Source organism: Trachypithecus francoisi, unplaced genomic scaffold (assembly GCF_009764315.1).
Source record: "Trachypithecus francoisi isolate TF-2019V2 unplaced genomic scaffold, Tfra_2.0 Lachesis_group0, whole genome shotgun sequence".
Taxonomy (NCBI): domain Eukaryota; kingdom Metazoa; phylum Chordata; class Mammalia; order Primates; family Cercopithecidae; genus Trachypithecus; species Trachypithecus francoisi.
In genome coordinates this window covers 152,145,716-152,165,865 of record NW_022681453.1, presented here as the reverse complement: position 1 = coordinate 152,165,865, position 20,150 = coordinate 152,145,716, and the positions used below count along the sequence as shown (strand labels likewise).

Sequence of the window (20,150 nt, the reverse complement as noted above, 5' to 3'; positions counted from 1 at the left end):
AAAAAATTAGCTGGCGTGGTGGCAGGCGCCTGTAGTCCCAGCTACTTGGGAGGCTGAGGGAAGAGAACAGCATGAACCCAGGAGGCGGACCATGCAGTGAGCTGAGATTGCACCACTGTACTCCAGCCTGGGTGACAGAGCGAGACTCCGTCTCAAAAAAAAAAGCATGTGAAAGAATGTGTATTACCTTTTATTTCCTTCTGTTAAACAGACAACTGAGCAAGTGCATTTTATAATAACTTGTGAGACTATTCTAACTATAGAAAGACACAGGGGCTTACTAATGGGCAGTAGATTTGATTTTTCTGCCTTTAATAAGTACACTAAGTTTCTTGAGATGTAACATTTATTCTGCATTAAAACTAAATATTTTAATTAATAGAGCAAATCTATATTGTATGAAGTAGTTCCTCTGAGGACTTGGATCTTTTGCATCCAATATAGTGTTTGTGTCGGGGATGGGAAATGGTTTATTATTTTAAAGTTATGTCTGTGTCTGATTTTTAGTACATCAGTTTTTCAAAGTTACCAGTTTGTAACGTTCTTTGATAGCCATCCTAGCCCAACTTTTCCTCCTGTTTTGTTTGGCCCAACCATTTATGTGAATGGTGTTAACAGTCATGTGAGTAATCATCGAATACCCTGGCCTGCTGATTCATGATCAGCTCATCTCTTCCTCAGCCACACACAGCTGCAACTGCTCCCTAGAACATTACCTTGTCTCATCTCCCACCCCATCTTCCCTTTTATGTAGCTTAATTCCATGGTTTTTATTTCATTTTTACTTTTACTGGTGCTCTAAAATCCCAGACCTGTCAGTCTTCATGTGACACCCTGTGGCAGAACCCCACTCCTGGATAAAGCCATATAATTACTGGATGTAGCTCATCCTTCTGTGCCCCTGCCCCTGAGCAGATACTGAGCAGGACTAATTAGCACTATGAGTATTTGAGCACTTCCCTCAAATGGACTTGCTTAACTGCTTGGTAATCCTATGGAATTTCTCTGGATAATTCTCTGAAAGGATTATTTCCAACTTTCACTCAAGCCTCTAACCCCGTACCTTTTTCCTTATAAACTCATTCTCTTCATATAACCTGATTTCTTGCTTCAAGAGATAATAGAAGAACTCAGATGGGAGCTCCTCCAGTTTCCCCATTACCAGTAAAACAAATCTACAGTGGCAGCCATTTTATGTCACATTCCTCCTGCTCTGATCAGGGGCTGCCCTTCCTCTCACTTGAGGCCACCTGTGTCACTCCTGCTTTGGATCTCATCCTCTCTCAATGTCTAAGAAACATACTATGTACTCTCTCTTCTTGTGTATATTTAGCCTTTCTGTCTATTGGATCCTTCCTATCAACTTGAAAAAATCTTCAACTCTCTCCTATCTTAAACCAAAAGCTGCTTTTGATCCCACATTATCTACTAACTGTCTTCCTGATCTCTTTTCCTTGACAGTTAAATATGTATTATTTAAAAAAGACTTTTGTGGAAGTATTATCTGTGGTTTAATAGCTAAAAAGGTCTGCAATGAAGTGTTCCCTGCCCTCCTCCCTTCTAGCAGAAGTCCTATTAATTTATTCACATATTTTTTGAGGGCCTGCTTTGTGGCAGGTACTCATGTGGGTTCCAACAATGAATAGAAGAAAAATTCATGTCTTTCTGGAGCTTAGTCTCGTGGTGAATTAGAAGATAATACGTCCTGAGGGGGAAAATAAAGCAGAAAAAGGAGATAGGGTAAGTTGGGAAGGATTGTGGTTTTACATGCAGAGTGGTCTAGGAAAGCCTTATTGAAAGGGAACCTTGAGGGAAGAGCTGAAGGAGGTGAAAGAACTAGGCATGGAAATGTCCAGCAGAGGAAACAGTAGGTGCAAAGGCCCTGAGGCTTATGGTGCTGATGTGTTGAACATTCATCAAGGAAGCAAGAGGGGGTGAATGGAGTGAACCAGGGGAGAGTAGTAGGAGATTGAGGTTAGGGAGTTAAAGGAGGTCCAGACTGTAGGTCCTTAGAACCCATTGTTAAGTTCTTTGGCTTTTACAGTGACCGTGATGGGGAATTTTAAGTAGTGAATAATAACATGATCTAATTTGGATTTTTAAAGGATCCTACAAGCAGTTCTTTGAAACTAGAGTAGAAGGGGGAATTGGGGAAGCTAGTTAGGCTCTTACAGTAATCCAGGTAAGTGGAGACGGTGGCTTGGCAAGGGAGAGAGCAATGAAGTTTGTGAAAAATAGTCTGATTCTGGACACATTTCTTTTCTCTTTCTTTCCTTTGTCTATTTGTCTGAGATGGGGTCTCTATCACCCAATGGCACAATCACAGCTCACTGTAGCCTCAGTCTCCTGGGCTCAAGTGATCCTCCTGTCTCAGCCTCTTGAGTAGTTAGGACTACAGGCTCACATCATCACGCCTGGCTAATTTTTTAATTTTTTGTAGAGATGGGGGTCTCGCTATGTTGCCCAGGCTGGTCTTGAACTCTTGGCCTCAAGTGATCCACCCACCTTGGCCTCCCAAAGTGCTGGGATTACAGGCATGAGCTACTGCACCTGGCCTCTAGGTATATTTTTGGTAGGGAATAATTTCATGCTTCTGAACTTTTTCTTATGGTGTTTTCCTTCTGTATCTATAAATATTACACTTTTCCTGCTGGATCTTGATTTTTTACTTCTATACATTATCACTTTTCTTTATTAATTACCACTTTTATACATTTTCTTAGTTCACATGTCTCAGACCTTCCCCCCTTTCTTAATTGATTACTATTTTCAGTTTCATTATTGGTTGCCTTTTTATACCTGGTCTTTATATCTTCTTCTATCATCTGTAGATACTCTCTTCTGACTTCCTTATTTGTAAACTATCATTTGAGGTATTTTCTTGAGTCTCTTTTTTCTGGAAAACGACTTCCTGGAGCCCTTTCCCTCCTGCTGCAGTCTGTACTATTTCTACATCAGCCTTTTACTCCCAACTGTCCTTTGGGGAACTTCCTTCTACCACTTTCTTTTGTTGGATCTACTGTTTCTTGGCTCTTGCCCTGCCCTTTTTATTTTTATTTTTATTTTTTCTCTTAATTTACTCCTTAGTTTTGATGGAGTACATTCTCAGGTAATTTTATAAGAAAAGACACCTGAAATGTAAATTTGAACCCTTTTATTTCTGAAAATGGCTTGTTTCTGCCTTTATATTTGCTAGTGTACCTCCATGTAGAACTCAGTTCTTTGTATTTGCCTTTTTTCTTCTCTGAAAGTTTTTCATTTTCTTTTTCAATTTTCTTTATCTCTTTTGGGTTCTAAAATTTCTGTCTGGATCTCTGTCTCTAAAATATTTTGCTGAGACTTGATTGCAGGTCTCTCAGGATGAAGACTTAAGTTCTTCAGTTCAGGGAAATTATCCTCTGTTACCACTTTGATAATTTCTTCAACTCAATTTTCTGGTTTTCTCTTTCTAGAACTATTCTGTTCGTTGTGTTTTAGACCTCTTGTTTTTCTCTTATTTTGTTTTTACTTAATTAGACTTTCTGGGGAATTTACTTTAATTTTCAACTCTTTTGTTTGTTTCTTAAAACTTTAAACTGCTGTTGATCCTTATGTGCTCCTTTTTCATGTTTGAAAGATACTATATCTGGTTAAAAAATAATATCTTCTCTGTTTTTTTTCCTGCAGATACTAATTGGACTTAAAGTTTTATTTTGTTCCAATTATCTCTTTCCTTTAGGGTCATTCATTCCTCCTGTTATCTTGGTCTTTTTTTTTTTTTTTTTTCTTCATTGAGACAGTCTTAATCTGTTGCCCAGGCTGGAGTGCAATGGCTTGATCTCAGCTCACTGCAACCTCACCTCCTGGGTGACCCTCATGCCTCAGCCTTCCAAGCAGCTAGGATTACAGGCTTGTGCCACCACACCTGGCTGATTTTGGTATTTTTAGTAGAGACAGGGTTTCACCATGTTGACCAGGCTGGCCTGGAACTCCTGGCCTCAAGTAATCTGCCCATCTCAGCCTCCCAAAGTGCTGGGATTTCAGGCATGAGCCGTTGCGCTTAGCCTTTGGTCTTTCTTATTTTAGGCTTTCTTCAGATGCATAGGGCTCTTTGGTCAGTGACCTTTCTATGTTCCCATCATGCCTTCTGCATAATCTAAACTGGTCATCATACAGTTCCTTACACTTAATAGTATGGAAGTGGAAGTCAGCATAATGAAAAAAAAATGAAAGGTCACTGATGAACTGACCTATACCAGCAGAGTCTATGCAGTAGAAGCCCTTGGGAGGACTTACTTTTTTTTGCAAAGTGTTGAGTGTCATGATGCTGTTTTGTTATAAAGTTTATCTCTACCCCCACAAAATACCTGAATCATTCTTTGCTTTTAAATGAGTACATAGTTCCCACAATAACCTAGTTTCGGATAAGCATAAGATGAAACCAAACATTTTGACAGTGATTTTTTTTTGCCCCCAAGGTAAAGACTTTACACTTCCTTTTTGAGGCATACTTTTTGAAATTTGGTTCTTATTTTGGTTGAATTCAATACCTTTTTCTGGTACCAATTGCACCCACACACCAATAGTTCTTACTGAGGCACTGTTGTATCTTAATATTTATTAGTAAGTGTTGTTCACTAGATTAAGCTCATTGAGGGCAGGGGTCACATCAGGCTTGCTCACTGTGTGCCTCTTGGACTAAACACTGCCAAGTACAGAGCAGAATTGTATTGTCTGTTGCATCTTTCTCCTCCCTCTTCCCTCCCACTGCCAAGTTCTAACCATTTTACTCCTTTATCACTTTAGACTCCATCTCTGCTAAAAATCCCCTTCTATGAGCTAGTTGTCTCACCTGGGCTGTTTTAATAGTTTCCTAACACGTTTTCTGGGTCCTTTCTTTTTCCCTTCTGGACTGACCCCACAGAAAAGTCAGAGTTAATTTCAAAAGTATGTTCATACTATCCACTTGCCCTGGTTTAAAATATTTTAGTGGATTGTTAATTGCTGTTTGGCAGAACACTCACCCACCCCCCTCAAAATTCTTTAACATAGTTTACAAGACTGTGTGGTCTGGCTTCTACCTTTCTTCATTGGAAGTGCTTCTCCTAAGCTTCATTAACTACCTCATTCCCTTCTGCATTCAGCTCAGTTCCTTTTTTTTTTTTTTTTTTTTTTAAGTGTAGGTTGTCATAACACTGTGTCTTCATACCTCTGCAATTCTGATTTTATACTCACTTAGTGTCTGTCTTCCCCATAAAACTGTAAGCTCCATGAGGGCAGCAGCAGTGCCTTTTTACATCCTCTCCGTTGTATCACCAAGCATGCAGAAGGCATTCAGATAATGCTTTAGCCATGGCTGGTACTGCCACCTAATGGTGACAGAAGAGATGGATCTATAATCCAGTTTGTATGGTTATTGAAATGCAGTAACTTTAGAGCACTAGTTAGCTGTTAAAAGGTAAAGGGGCAAACTTAACATTCTTTCCCTAAAGTTATCTGGTAATTGACATTGCTGTTTTTGTCTTTGAAGAACATTTTCCAAAGGTTTATATATTCCTGGTTGTTTTTAATACCTTTTTTGGCTGATCTAGTGCACATGTATGTTTCCTTTTTAGCATATACTTTAGAAGAACAGAAGAACCTCACAGTCTGTCCTGATGGAGCACTTTTTGAACAGAAGGGTCCAGTTTATGTTGCATGTCAGTTTCCTATTTCATTACTTCAAGCATGCAGTGGTATGAATGATCCTGATTTTGGCTATTCCCAAGGAAACCCTTGTATTCTTGTGAAAATGAACAGAGTACGTACATATTTTACCTCTGCTGCTGCCTTTTTTCTAGTATTCTCTTTTAAGGAGGCAACTATTTTTAGATTGTTTGGGTTGGGTTAATGCCTTCCTTATTAAAAGTTATCATTTGGGGGGTAGCTTGCTTTAAAGGCTAGCAGTAATGTTTATTAATCACTGGAAGAAAGTTTATACGGCAAAAAAAAGAGAGGTTCATGGATTAATCATGGAGTAAGGAGTTAAAGTAACTTAAACTTTTCTTCTTTGGAAACGCCTACGTGCATTTCACCAGATTAATGCTCCAAGGGGCAAGTGTTCTCCTTGTCATAACCAAAGCAGAGTCTTGTTAGGGTGCAGTGCTCATCCTTGAATCCTGTGTTGTGAAATAATTTAAAATTCTGCAGACTCCATAAAGTTTAAGCTTATTTAACTTTTCCGAAATACTCAGTAGCAAAGCATAGTTTTATAGTATATGTATATGTATATGTAATTAAGTAACAGAAATACAAATAAATCCCATTCTAACGAGTTCGGTGGGATGTTGCACTTGTATCCAGAGTAGCAGCATTTTGCTGTTTTACAGAAGGGCTCCCTGAATTGTGTAGTAATGAGCAAAGTAAGAAGCTAATGAATTAGGGTCATTGTGCAAAATAACCTGGTAACAGCTTTTCTTGAGTCACAAAGTGATCCCTAGCCCCCCTGCCTTGCTGCTCTGTAAATGTACTTCAGAGTTGTGTTCTGATGCACTTACTGTTTTGAGGACTGCAAGGTCTCCCTTGAAGAGTGAAGTCATGCCTGGTCATTTAAACAGGTGTAGACTTCTCAGAATCATGAGTTTATAAGTCACCATTGGTGAGCAAATTGCCACTAGCCTTAATAAAAGTAAAACTTGAGTCTTTTGAAGTTGGCACTGCTAAATAAGGAGCTTCCCTATAGGGAGAACCAGCTAGGCCCTGAGGTGCCCAGACTGACACCCCTCCAGCCTCTCCTTCATCCCTTTGGGAGGCCTTGGACAACTGACAGCTTCCAGATTGTCCCATAGCATTCTAGATGCTCAGTAAATGACTAGTGGGATGTTTCAAGTAGACTTTATTCAGAAGTAAGAATTGACGTTAACAAAGTAAGCTGAAGGTAATGTGAAACTAGATCTAGTTTATAAAATGAATTAAATTTGTTTTAACAGAGATGCCTTTTGTAATCCCAGTCTACTAGAAGTATCCTCACAACATCTAGATTGGTGAAGATTTGTTCCCAGTAGAAAGCCAGGAGAGGATCAACCTCCAGGGTTTGTTTTCTTTCTCAAGATGGCCTCCTTGAATGATAATGGTCTGAGACCATACTTGCTGATGACTCAGGGCCTGACTTTGGCAGGAGGACAGCATCAGATACACAGGAATCAGTGATGAGATGAGCTTATGTAGTGTAACAGGGGATTTCATACCAGTACAGTTCCCAGTTAGCACTATTGACATTATTAGGTCACAACAATACTTGTCTTTTGAGAGGAATATTTAGATTTTACATGCATTCACATGGAAACTGCGTATAAATTCAGAATGCCAAAAAATTATCTCACAAAATGTATAAATATGTTAGGATTCAATTCTGTCAGCTGCGTACATGAAAGGAGTCTTAAAATAGGGCTCTCCCAGTGCGTGCCTTTTGGGGAGCAGATGGGTTGTGAGATACAGTGAGGCTCAGTGGGGCCCTCATGGAAATACGGAGAGTGTGACCTAATATAGTTTTGTGAAGAACAGTTAATTATTGTGCCTCTGCAGTTCTTATTATTTACATTAAATTATTTGTTCATATAAATATTAATAATTAGATTTAAGGGTTTCTGTTTGTTTCTTATTTTAAGGGTAGCAAAGGGTACTTTTGTTTCAGTTACATCTTTGGTAATTGATTTATTTTCTAAATTGCCCAGGACAGTAATAAGATACCTGATTGCTGAAGTTATTTTATTTAAAAGTTCATTTTAATCCCCTCAAATAAGATTAAAGTAAAAGGCAGGTGTAACTCACTGGATTAATATACAGTTGCTGTTAATCTCAAAGTCTTCATCCCTTGTCCCCAGCAACAGAGGGAGGAAGTTCCATTGCATACTTATGTGATGTTTAAATTTATCACTATTTCTTAACCTTAGATAATTGGATTAAAGCCTGAAGGAGTGCCAAGGATAGATTGTGTTTCCAAGGTTAGTATTCAAAAAATAACTCCTGTTAAATCTTTGATGTTTCTTAAAATACTTTAAAAGTCTAAGGATTTAGTTGTCTTTTTTCTTCCCTGTCACATTTTAAAGTCCTTTGTAGTGCCTTAGAATAAAATTCCACCAACCTTTTTGAGAGTAGTCTTTCTCTTCCTTAATGATAATTCAGAAAGACATTGTCCATGTGTATTTGATTTTGCACACATTGCCTTTATTTTCACATATACCATATTTCATCAATTCTAAGATTCACTTTTTTTCTGCCAGCTCAGTAACACTGAAATTGGGATTACCCTTATAATTGATGGTGTCTTAATACTGTATCATGACATTTTTCTCTTTCTTAATAGTTTGTTAGTTGGCATGCTAGCTATCAATGCTATCTGAGATTTAATGAAATATGGTACATTTTCCTTAAAGTAGAAGCATTATTTATCTCCCCTGTCCCTACTTAATTTTTTTTCCAGAATACTGTGCAGTTTTCATCTCGTAACTTTCTTTTGTTTTCTCTCCATGCTGCAAATGCCACTAAGACAAATAATGTAAAAGATGGGTAAGAGTTCTGAGGAGACATTAAGTTCTAAATTTATCATTGTGCTAAATATTAACATTTCAATTCCGACAGTAGGACAGAAATATTTTACTTAAAATGTTACATTAAAATCACTTTTAAAGTTGTGAAAAATTCTTTTTACTGTTAATGGACTTCTTATTTGGGCAGAAACTTCTTGCTCAGTGGCTGTCAAACTTGATCATTCATCAGAATCACGTTGGCTTGTTGGGCTCCATTCCCATAGTTTCTGACTCAGTAGGTCTGAGATAGGGCCCAAAATTTGCATTTTCTTTTTTTCTTTTTTTGTTTTTGTTTTTGAGACAGAGTCTCGCTCTGTCACCCAGGCTGGAGTGCACTGGCGTGATCTTGGCTCACTGCAAGCTCCGCCTCCCGGGTTCACACCGTTCTCCTGCCTCTTAAGTAGCTGGGACTACAGGCGCCCAACACCACGCCAGGCTAATTTTTTGTGTGCTTTTTTTTTTAGTAGAGACGGGGTTTCACCGTGTTAGCCAGGATGGTCTCGATCTCCTGACCTCGTGATCTGCCCACTTACAGGCGTGAGCCACCATGCAGGCCCAAAATTTGCATTTCTAACTGAAGTTTCCAGGTGATGCTGATGCTGCTGGTCTGAGGCTCACATTTTGGGAACTCCCGATTTGGAGTGTCCTTACTAATTTTTTAAGAGTATTCACGGCCGGGCGCGGTGGCTCAAGCCTGTAATCCCAGCATTTTGGGAGGCTGAGACGGGCGGATCATGAGGTCAGGAGATCGAGACCATCCTGGCTAACACAGTGAAACCCCGTCTCTACTAAAAATACAAAAAAAAACTAGCCGGGCGAGGCGGCGGGCGCCTGTAGTCCCAGCTACTCGGGAGGCTGAGGCAGGAGAATGGCGTAAACCCGGGAGGCGGAGCTTGCAGTGAGCTGAGATCCAGCCACTGCACTCCAGTCCGGGCGACAGAGCGAGACTCCGCCTCAAAAAAAAAAAAAAAAAAAAAAAAAAAGAGTATTCACTATTTAAGTAGCATAAAAAGCCAGGAAGTTTATGGTTTCTCATCTGGGTTGAAAATATGTGTGTGTGACCACTGGCAATTCACTTTACCTCTTTATGCCACAGACAGCTCAGTGGGAAACTTGTACAAAAGGCCAGAGTCGGCCAGGTGCGGTGCTCACGCCTGTAATCCCAGCACTTTGGGAGGCCGAGGCGGGCGGATCACGAGGTCAGGAGATGGAGACCATCCTGGCCAACATGGTCTCTACCAAAATACAAAAAATTATCATGGCATGGTGGCGGGCGCCTGTAGACCCAGCTACTCAGGAGACTGAGGCAAGGGAATCGCTTGAACCGAGGAGGCGGAGGTTGCAGTGAGCCGAGGTCACGCTTCTGCACTCCTCCAGCCTGGCGACAGAGCAAGACTCTGTCACACACACACACACACACACACACAAAAAGCAAGCCAGAATCTCACTTAAAACCAGATACCATATCCAAGCTGAGCCTTTCTTTACTTTCTTTCTTTTTTTTTTTTTTTTTTATGGGAACAGAGTCTCGCTTTATCGCCCAGGCTGGAGTGCACTGGCGCGATCTTGGCTCACTGCAAGCTCCACCTGCAGGTTCACACCATTCCCCGTCCGCAGGCTCCCGAGTAACTGGGATTACAGGCATGAGCCACCTCACCCTGCTCATTTTTTGTATTTTTTAGTAGAGACGGGGTTTCACCGTGTTAGCCAGGATGGTCTCGATCTCCTGACCTCATGATCCGCCCGCCTCGGCCTCCCAAAGTGCTGGGATTACAGGCAGAAGCCACCGCGCCCGGCTGAGTTTTTCTTGATGAATTCTTACAAAAATCTAGTGGGCAGCATATACTGTCAGCTCTCAAGTCAGAACATTATACCTACAAGATACATTTAGAAAAAATGTTGGGTAACCCTTTATGAGCCTCAGGGCTTGCTCACAAAGCTTTCTGGTAGGAAGTTCTTGGGGCTTGGGTGCTAGGCTTCAGCTGGGTAGAAGTGCTAATTTCATGATAGTGCGCCTGTATACAGGAGCCTATGAGCAGGCTGCATGGATAAGCTTGTATGGAATCCTGGGTCTACAAAGCCATTATCACCTGAAAGGAAAAAACATTCAAGCCATAAGCGCAAAAGCTTTAAATTATTTTCCTAAGCTTTAAATTGTGTAAGCCTTTGGCCAGTATACACAATTCCATATACCTCTTCCCTTAAGGTGTGTTTTTTTTTGTTTTTTTGTTTTGTTTTGTTTTTTGTTTTTGAGACGGAGTCTTTCTCTGTTGCCCAGGCTGGAGTGCAGTGATGCGATCTCGGCTCACTGCAACCTTCGCCTCCCGGCTTCAGGCAATTCTCCTGCCTCAGCCTCCCGAGTAGCTGGGACTACAGGCACGAACTACCACGCCTGGCTAATTTTTTGTATTGTAGTAGAGACGGGGTTTTACCATGTTGGCCAGGATGGTCTTGATCCCCTGACCTTGTGATCCGCCTGCCTCGGCCTCCCAAAGTACTGGGATTACATGCGTGAGCCACTGCGCCCAGCCCCCTTAAGGTTTTAAATGCATTTTTCTTGTTGTTTATCTATTATGTATCCTTCGCTTCTAGAATAGTTGGGGGAAATGTTAATGAAAAATCCAGATTTAATGATTCCGATTTCGGTTAGCTTTCCCTTTTGCTTATAGAGATATGTGTGAAGTACATAAAATAATCAGAGCAGGTGGGTTTTTAATTTTGTTTATTTAGTTGTGGAATTTTTTTTTTTTTTTTGCTTTTAGAAAAACACAAAAGTGGAAGAAATGTTTGTAAAATTTGGCATTTTATCCCTGGGCCAGTTACAAGTAGTAAACCAGTTAGAACCCATAAATTTTAGAGAGGTGGCTCTCCAGAACAGATGGAAGCATTTACGACGTATCATAATTGCAATTTGCTATTAGATTTGTCTATATCAAGTGTTCTTTAAATTCTTTAGTTCTTTTTGTAATATGTATGTCTTTTATTTGTCTTGTATTGATTTTGTTCTGCCTTAATTGCTTTTATACAAATTAGAGTCCTGAAAATACAAATATTGACCATACTTGGAGGTGCCTTTTTTTTTTTCTCTCTCTCTCCGTAGAGACAGGGTGTCGCCATGTTGCCAGGCTCGTCTTGAACTCCTAGCCTCAAGCAATCCACCCACCTCTGCCTTTGAAAGTGCTGGGATTACAGGCGTGAACCACCACAGGTGGCCAAGGTGGCCTTTTAATATATATCAACTTAAAAGATGATTCCTGCAAAAGGTGTAATGTTCATATTTATGACATTTTTTCCCAGTATTTTATTTTATTATGAAAATGAATCATATTAAGAAAATCAAAAGTGGGAAGAAACAAAATGCATTATTTTTTAAACTTCATTTTGTTTTGGTGGAACTTAGTGACCATCAGTAGGTTCTTAGAGTTAGTTGTTCATAGTTTACAATATGATACTATTGCCTGGCACGGTGGCTCACACCTGTAATCCCAGCACTTTGCGAGGCCAAGGTAGGCGGATCACCGGAGGTCAGGAATTTGAGACCAGCCTGGCCAACATGGCCAAACGCTGTCTCTACTAAAAATTAAAAAATGGCCTGACGTGGTGGCACATGCCTGTAATCCCAGCTATTCGGGAGTCTTAGGCAAGAGAATCACTTGTACCCAGGAGGCAGAGGTTGCAGTGAGCCATGATTGCGCCATTCCGCTCCATCCTATGCAACAGAGCGAGACTCTGTCTCAAAAAGAAAAAAAAAATGATGTTATTCATATACTTAGAAAATTATGACATATATGCTTCGCCCTGAGTATCTCATTATTCAGATACTCATTTTAATATTTCACAATTTCTAAATGTTTATTTTCACAGAAGGTATAAATTAAAAGATTAAGAAAAATCCTGCCAAGATCATGGTTTAGGCCCACACTGAGAGAACAGTTGAGCGTCTGCCACACCTGGTGGTCTTGAGCACCTGGCCTTAACTCTGAGCCCCAGTGCCCTGCTCTGTCATTGATGCTGCCCACTAAGACTTGTTAGGCCTAAAGGAGGGAAGTGTAAGCTAAGTGTGGTATCTGGTGGGAAACGCTGGGCTGGGCGTAGTGGCTCATGCCTGTAATCCCAGCACTTTGGGAGGCTGAGGCAGGTGGATCACTTGAGGTAAGGAGTTCAAGACCAGCCTGGCCAACATGACAAAACCCCGTCTCTACTAAAAATACAAAAATTACCCATGCGTGGTGGCAAACACTTGCAATCCCAGCTCTTCAGGAGGCTGAGGCAGGAAAATCACTTGATCACTTGAACCCGGGAGGAGGAGGCTGCAGTGAGCCGAGATCGGGCCATTGCACTCCAGCCTAGGCAACAGAATGAGAACTCTGTCTCAAAAAAAAAAAAAGAAAGAAAGAAAACACATTTCAAGGTACTCTAAACTGTTTCTCAAAGAAAAACCTTTTTTTCATTTTGGGGAAATGCGTTCTGTAAATGAAGGTCATATATTAAGGTAAAATAGGTTCAACTAAAGCAATTAATGCAGAAAAGCACTGATATCAAAGTGACTAATTTTTCTCTAATATAAAATGTTATCTTTGATTTTAAGCTTATTTTTTAAGTTAAAGAGTACAAATGAAGGGTGGAGTTTGAGTAGTGATTGAAAATTGCTTTTGCGATTTCTCCTAGCATTGTTACTTCCTGCCCTTTCCACATATTCTTCATCTGGATCATTAGAGCTTGTCTGGTGGGTGGGGCGCATCACCACTCTGTGCTTTGTGCTGTCTGGCCGGTGCCTTTCATCTGTTTCTTATCCCACCCCACAGCCATATGCTGCTTCATAATGAAACGAAATGAGCAGAATCTACAACTCCTTAGAGTGGATTCTTAGTTCTGCTTTATGCTGTTTCTTGTGTGCTTTCAACCCTGTCTCAAAAAAATTTTTTTATTATATAGATATAAAATGCAAGTATTTAATAATGTTTTATTGTAACTAGTGCTCCGTAAACCCAGCACTGATTTTAATCATTGTGGTCCATTTGCTACTACTCAGTCTGTGTTGAAGTTACACTCATTAGAATTAGGCCCATTTGGAAAGTGTTACATGCGAATTTTCATAAATTGCTAATTTATCATGAATGATACTAGAAATAACTAATAGCATGAATGAATTGGACCATAGGTGATGCTTGATTTATATGTTGATAAGCATGGAATATGTCTATATATGTCGGTAAACATGGAATTCCAGTAGACAAGTAATACTTAATGATTTGTATATACTCATAAATTTATCCCTGAGAAATACAGTATTTAAATTTGTCGAGGAGAGTTTTGCTTGGAGTACCTTAAGTTTTCCCTCGTGCTTCCCCTCTGGTTGCAGTTCTGGTTATTAATCACATGAAACTGACACCTGCTGTCTCCCAGGCCTGAGTGCTGCATTGTAGGTTGGCACCTTGTGGTGGCCATTGCTTTCCAGTCTGGAAGCACAGTATTTTCTTCATTTCAGGAAAACACTGCTCCCAAACCTGCTGGTGCATTCCTGCTGTTAGTAGGTAGAAAGGCTGGCATTTGGTATTTGGAGGACAGGTAAGATTTTACAGGAGTACATGAGTGGAACTGGCTATAATTAAGAAGGGACTCTCATGAAAAAGAGTATAGAGTGTATCTGGAAGTATAAGAACCAGGATAGTTCATGTGGAAGGGTTTAGTTAGATAATATTTGCAATCAAGATGAGCAAGTTTCTTCTCAGAAATACACTTGTAATGATAATATAGTTGGAGCAGTTTCTCCAAACTGTTCATGATTGATACTGCTTTAATTATAAACATAGTTGTTAGAAATTCTTTTTGTGAGCCTAAAGAGGATTTCTTTTGTTTTCAACTTTAGAATGAAGATATACCAAATGTAGCAGTTTATCCTCATAATGGAATGATAGACTTAAAATATTTCCCATATTATGGGAAAAAACTGCATGTAAGTATTTAGAAGTTCGTATGTGGTAATTACTCTTTTGGGAAGCTGGAGCATCTGTGTGCGTACCCCTTGTCTGGGGTAGGTAGACCCAAGCCCTGTTTAATTTGTGCGTCATCTGTTCAGGTTTTGTTTTATTTTAATGGTGATGGTAAATGGAATTCCCACATCTACAATTCAGAACACAGAACCCAAGCAGATAAATTAAAGTTAGATGATTATTTCTAAAATGTCATTTTCTTTTTCATCATAGAGGTAGTAGTATATGCTTATGTAGAGAAAGTAGAAAAGTACTTAAAAAGAAAATCAAGGCTGGGTGCGGTGGCTTACTCCTGTAATCACAGCACTTTGAGAGGCCAAGGCGAGTGGATCACCTGAGGTCAGGAGTTCGAGACCAGCCCAGCCAACTTTGTGAAACCCTCTCTCTACTGAAAATACCAAAATTAGCTGGGCGTGGTGGCGTGTGCCTATAGTGCCAGGTACTCAGGAGGCTGAGGCAGGAGAATCGCTTGAACCCAGGAGGTGGAGGTTGCAGTGAGCCAAGATTGTACCACCACAGTCCAGACTGGGCGACAGAATGGGATTCTGTCCCCACCGCCTACCCCCCACCCCCCCCAAAAAAATAAAATCAAGGCCAGGCGCCATGGCTCATGCCTGTAATCCCAGCACTTTGGGAGGCCGAGTCGGGCAGATCACGAGGTCAGGAGATGAAGACCATCCTGGCTAACACGGTGAAACCCTGTCTCTACTAAAAATTACAAAAAATTAGCCGGGCATGGTGTCGGGCGCCTGTAGTCCCAGCTACTCAGGAGGCTGAGGCAGGAGAATGGCATGAACCTGGACGTTGGAGGTTGCAGTGAGCTGAGATAGTGCCACTGTACTCCAGCCTAGGCAACAGAGAGACTCCATCTCAAAAAAGAAAACCAAAAGCTCATTGCGGCTGGGTGTGGTAGCTCACGCCTATAATTGCAGCATTTTGGGAGGCCGAGGTGGGCAGATCACCTGAGGTCAGGAGTTCTAGACCAGCCTGACTAGCATGGTGAAACACCATCTCTACTGAAAATACAAAAATTAGCCAGGCATAGTGGTGGGTGCGTGTAATCCCAGCTACTCGGGAGGCTGAGGCAGGAGAATCACTTCAACCTAGGAGGCAGAGATTGCAGTGAGCCAAGACTGCACCATTGCACTCCAGCCTGGGCGAGAAAGCGAGACTCTGTCTCAAAAAAAAAAAAAAAGGTTAGTGGACTAATGAGTTATCATAGGAGTGGGACTAGCAGCTTTATAAGAAGAGGAGGAGAGACCTGAGCTAGCAGGTTAGCATGCTCAGCCCCCGGCCATGTGATGCCTTGCACCACCTCAGAACTCTGTTGAGAGTCCCCAGCAGCAAAGAAGGCTCTCACCAGATGCAGCTGCTTGATCTTGGCCTTCTCAGCCTCCATTAACTGTAAGAAATAAATTCCTTTCTTTATAAATTACCCAGTTTCAAGTATTGTGTTATAAGCAACAGAAAACAAAGACAATAACCATAGTACAGTTAACAAAGGAAGGTAACATATAGTACTCTTATGAATCTGTAGACTTTGTTGAAAATCTATCAGTTGTTGCAGTAATTTTTTTTTTTTTTTTTTTTTTGAGACGGAGTCTCACTCTGTCACCCGGGCTGGAGTGCAGTGGCCGGATCTCAGCTCACTGCAAGCTCCGCCTCCCGGGTTTACACCATTTTCCTGCTTCAGCCTCCCGAGTAGCCCGCCACCTCGCCCGGCTAGCTTTTTGTATTTTTTAGTAGAGACGGGGTTTCACGGTGTTAGCCAGGATGGTCTCGATCTCCTGACCTCATGATCCACCCATCTCAGCCTCCCAAAGTGCTGGGATTACAGGCTTGAGCCACCGTGCCCGGCCAGTAATATTCTTTATAGTGAAAGACAAGAGTGTTTTCCTGATCCGAGATGTCACACTGTTAATATGTTTAGCAACCTATAGTCTGGAATATTTCCTCAGTCTCTTCATGCCTTTGTACTCTTCAAGAATAAGTACAGGCCTTTTATGGCTTATTTTATGTTCATTAGTTTGAGTTTGGTGGTTTTTCTTTTTCTTTTTTTTTTTTTTGAGGCGGAGTCTCGTTCTGTTGCCCGGACTGGAGTGCAGTGGCCGGATCTCAGCTCACTGCAAGCTCCGCCTCCCGGGTTTACGCCATTCTCCTGCCTCAGCCTCCCGAGTAGCTGGGACTACAGGCGCCCGCCACCTCACCCGGCTAATTTTTTTTTTTTGTATTTTTAGTAGAGACGGAGTTTCACCGTGTTAGCCAGGATGGTCTCGATCTCCTGACCTCGTGATCCGCCCGTCTCGGCCTCCCAAAGTGCTGGGATTACAGGCTTGAGCCACCGCGCCCGGCCGAGTTTGGTGGTTTTTCATGATTAAATGTAGGTTGTGCATTTTGGCATGAGTGCCTCAGAAGAAATGTTGAGTTCTCGAGTGTCAGGAGGGACATGGTATCATTTCATTCCATTAATGGTGATATTACCTTGATTGCTTGGTTAAGGTGGTGTCAGCCAGGTTTCTACAATACAAAGTTACTTTTTTTCCTCTGTCATCAATAAGTATCATGTGAGGGGAAAATAAAAAAGCTCGTTACTGCCTGGCACGGTGGCTCACGCCTGTAACCCCAGCACTTTGGGAGGCTGAGGCGGGCGGATCACCTGAGGTCAAGAGTTCGAGACCAGCCTGACCAACATGGAGAAACCCTGTCTCTACTGAAAATACAGAATTAGCCGGGCATGGGGGCACATACCTGTAATCCCAGCTACTTGGGAGGCTGAGGCAGGAGAATCCCTTATACCTAGGAGGCAGAGTTTGCAGTGAGCCGACATCGTGCCATTGTACTCCAGCTTGGAGAATAAGAACAAATCTGTCTCAAAATCAATTAATAAATAACAATAAATAATAAAATCTTTTAAGTTCTATAAAAGTAGAAATATATTACAATTACAATCAATACATTGTGATTACAATGCAATAAAACTAAAAATTATTAAAAAGACCCTTCTATATGGGGGGAGGGACAAGTGGAAGCTGTCGCTTAAACAACTTACAGATGAAAAGGTAAATTAAAATCAAGATTATAGAATATTAAAAATTAAGGCCAGGCACAGTGACTCATGCCTGTAATCCCAGCGCTTTGGGAGGCCGAGGTGGGCGGATCACGAGGTCAGGAGTGCGAGACCAGCCTGACCAACATGGCGAAACCCTGTCGCTACTAAAAATACAAAAATTAACTGGGCATGGTGGCACCCTCCTGTAATCCCAGTTACTCAGGAGGCTGAGGCAGGAGAATCGCTTGAACCCGGGAGGCAGAGGTTGCAGTGAGCCGAGATTGTATCATTGCACTCCAGCCTGGCAACAGAGTGCAATGTCTCAAAAAAAAAAAAAGGCTGGTGCGGTGGCTCACACCTATAATCACAGCACTTTGGGAGGCCGAGATGGGTGGATCACCTGAGGTCAGGAGTTCGCAACCAGCCTGGCCAACTTTAGTAACAATGGCAAAGCCCTGTCTCTACTAAAAATACAACAATTAGCTGGGTATGGTGGTGGGCACCTGTGATTCCAGCTACATGAGAGACTGAGGCAGGAGAATCGCTTGAACCTGGGAGGTGGAGGTTGCAATGAGCTGAGATAGTGCCACTGCACTGCAACCTGGGCAACAGACTCCATTTCAAAAAAGAATATTAAAAAATAATGATAAGGGTAGGGTGTGGTGGCTCACGCCTGTAATCCCAAGCCCTTTGGGAGGCCGAGGTAGATGAATCACAAGGTCAGGAGATTGAGACCATCCTGGCCAACATGGTGAAACCCCGTCTCTATTAAAAATACAAAAGTTAGCTGGGCGTGGCGGCAGGTGCCTGTAATCCCACCTACTTGGGAGGCTGAGGCAGGAGAATCACTTGAACCCAGGAGTCGGGGGTTGCAGGAAGCCGAGATTGTGCCACTGCACTCCAGCCTGGGTGACAGAGCAAGACTCCGTCTCACAAAAAAAAAAAAAAGTAATGATAATAGGCCGGGTGTGATGGCTAGGATCATGCCTGTAATCCTAGCACTTTGGGAGGACAAGGCAAGAGGATCACTTGAGCTCAGGGGCATGAGCTGTCACACATAGCCAACATTTTTATCAGTAGTTACAGGTATGGACTTACGGCTCCAAGAAATTAAAAAGAATGCAGAGAACAGAAAATAATAGATCTAAATTATTTTATTATTATTATTTTAATTTACAAGCCACATGCGGTGGCTCACACCTGTCATCCCGGCACTTTGGGAGGGCATGGTGGAAGGGCCATTTGAAGCCAGGAGTTTGAGACTAGCCTGGGCAGGGAGACCCTGTGTCTACAAAAAAGTGTAAAAATGAGTGGACTGTGGCTGCGTGCACCTGTAGTCCCAGCTGCTTAGGAAACTGAGGTGGGAGGATGGCTTGAGGCTTCAGTGAGCCATGATTGCACCACTGCACTGCAGCCTGGGCGACAGTCTCAAAAAGAAAATTTACAGAAGAAGCCGATTCCTGGTAGAGAAAAGTATAAAGTTTCCATAGAGTTTGAATTAATGTCTTTTCCTTTTATTGCCAGGTGGGGTATCTACAGCCATTGGTTGCTGTTCAGGTCAGCTTTGCTCCTAACAACACTGGGAAAGAAGTAACAGTTGAGTGCAAGATTGATGGATCAGCCAACCTAAAAAGTCAGGATGATCGTGACAAGTTTTTGGGACGAGTTATGTTCAAAATCACAGCACGTGCATAGGATGAGTAGGATATCTCCCCAGTAAATGTTGTGTTGTCTGTCTTCATTTTATATCAGCTGGACCTTCCATTCTAGAATTATGAGACCACCTTGGAGAAAGGTGTGTGGTACATGACACTGCGTTACATCATAACGTGCTTCCAGATCATAGTGTTCAGTGTCCTCTGAAGTAACTGCCTGTTGCCTCTGCTGCCCTTTGAACCAGTGTACAGTCGCCAGATAGGGACCTGTGAACACCTGATTCCAAACATGTAGGATGGGGGTCTTGTCCTCTTTTTATGTGGTTTAATTGCCAAGTGTCTAAAGCTTAATATGCTGTGCTATGTAAATATTTTATGGATATAACACTGTCATATTTTGATGTCAACAGAGTTTTAGGGATAAAATGGTACCCGGCCAACATCAAGTGACTTTATAGCTGCAAGAAATGTGGTATGTGGAGAAGTTCTGTATGTGAGGAAGGAAAAAAAGAAAATAAAAGTGTATTTGAAAAATATTATCTTGGGTTCTTTGTAAAATTTATTTTTTACATGCTGAATTAGTCTGGATCTTTTTGATTAAGAGCACAAACTTTTTGTTGTAAAACCTGTAAAAAAACAAAAACTGGGATTAATTTTTAGTGCTGGAACTGTCTCATAAAATATTTTAGGCTGTAGATAAAATAGCATTTTTAGGTTAGCCAGTATGACTATGCACCTAATTTTTTATGAGATTAAATTCATAAGACTTAATTTGTACAATAGTTTGTGAAATATCTTGTTACTGCTTTTATTTAGCAGACTGTGGACTATAATAAAGTATATAAATTGTGAAATATAAAAACTTGGAACTTATTCATATCTTCAAAGCAAACAGCAGTTGTGTGTA

The 20,150-nt window shown here is 41.4% G+C and overlaps 1 protein-coding gene across 2 annotated transcripts in view; it reads left to right on the top strand.

Moving 5' to 3' along the window:
- The window catches only part of ATP1B3 (ATPase Na+/K+ transporting subunit beta 3), a 51,503-nt gene extending 31,721 nt beyond the window's left edge, over positions 1 to 19,782 (top strand). Inside the window, exons 4-7 of one of the 2 annotated variants that reach the window (XM_033212453.1) lie at positions 5,595 to 5,779; positions 7,911 to 7,961; positions 14,416 to 14,502; positions 19,113 to 19,782. In XM_033212453.1, coding sequence (XP_033068344.1) covers positions 5,595 to 5,779; positions 7,911 to 7,961; positions 14,416 to 14,502; positions 19,113 to 19,283 — 494 coding nt within the window. In that variant the 3' untranslated portion in view covers positions 19,284 to 19,782. The remainder of the gene's footprint in view (positions 1 to 5,594; positions 5,780 to 7,910; positions 7,962 to 14,415; positions 14,503 to 19,112) is intronic. The other variant, XM_033212454.1, reaches the window with a different exon arrangement.
- Positions 19,783 to 20,150: the final 368 nt, after the last annotated feature.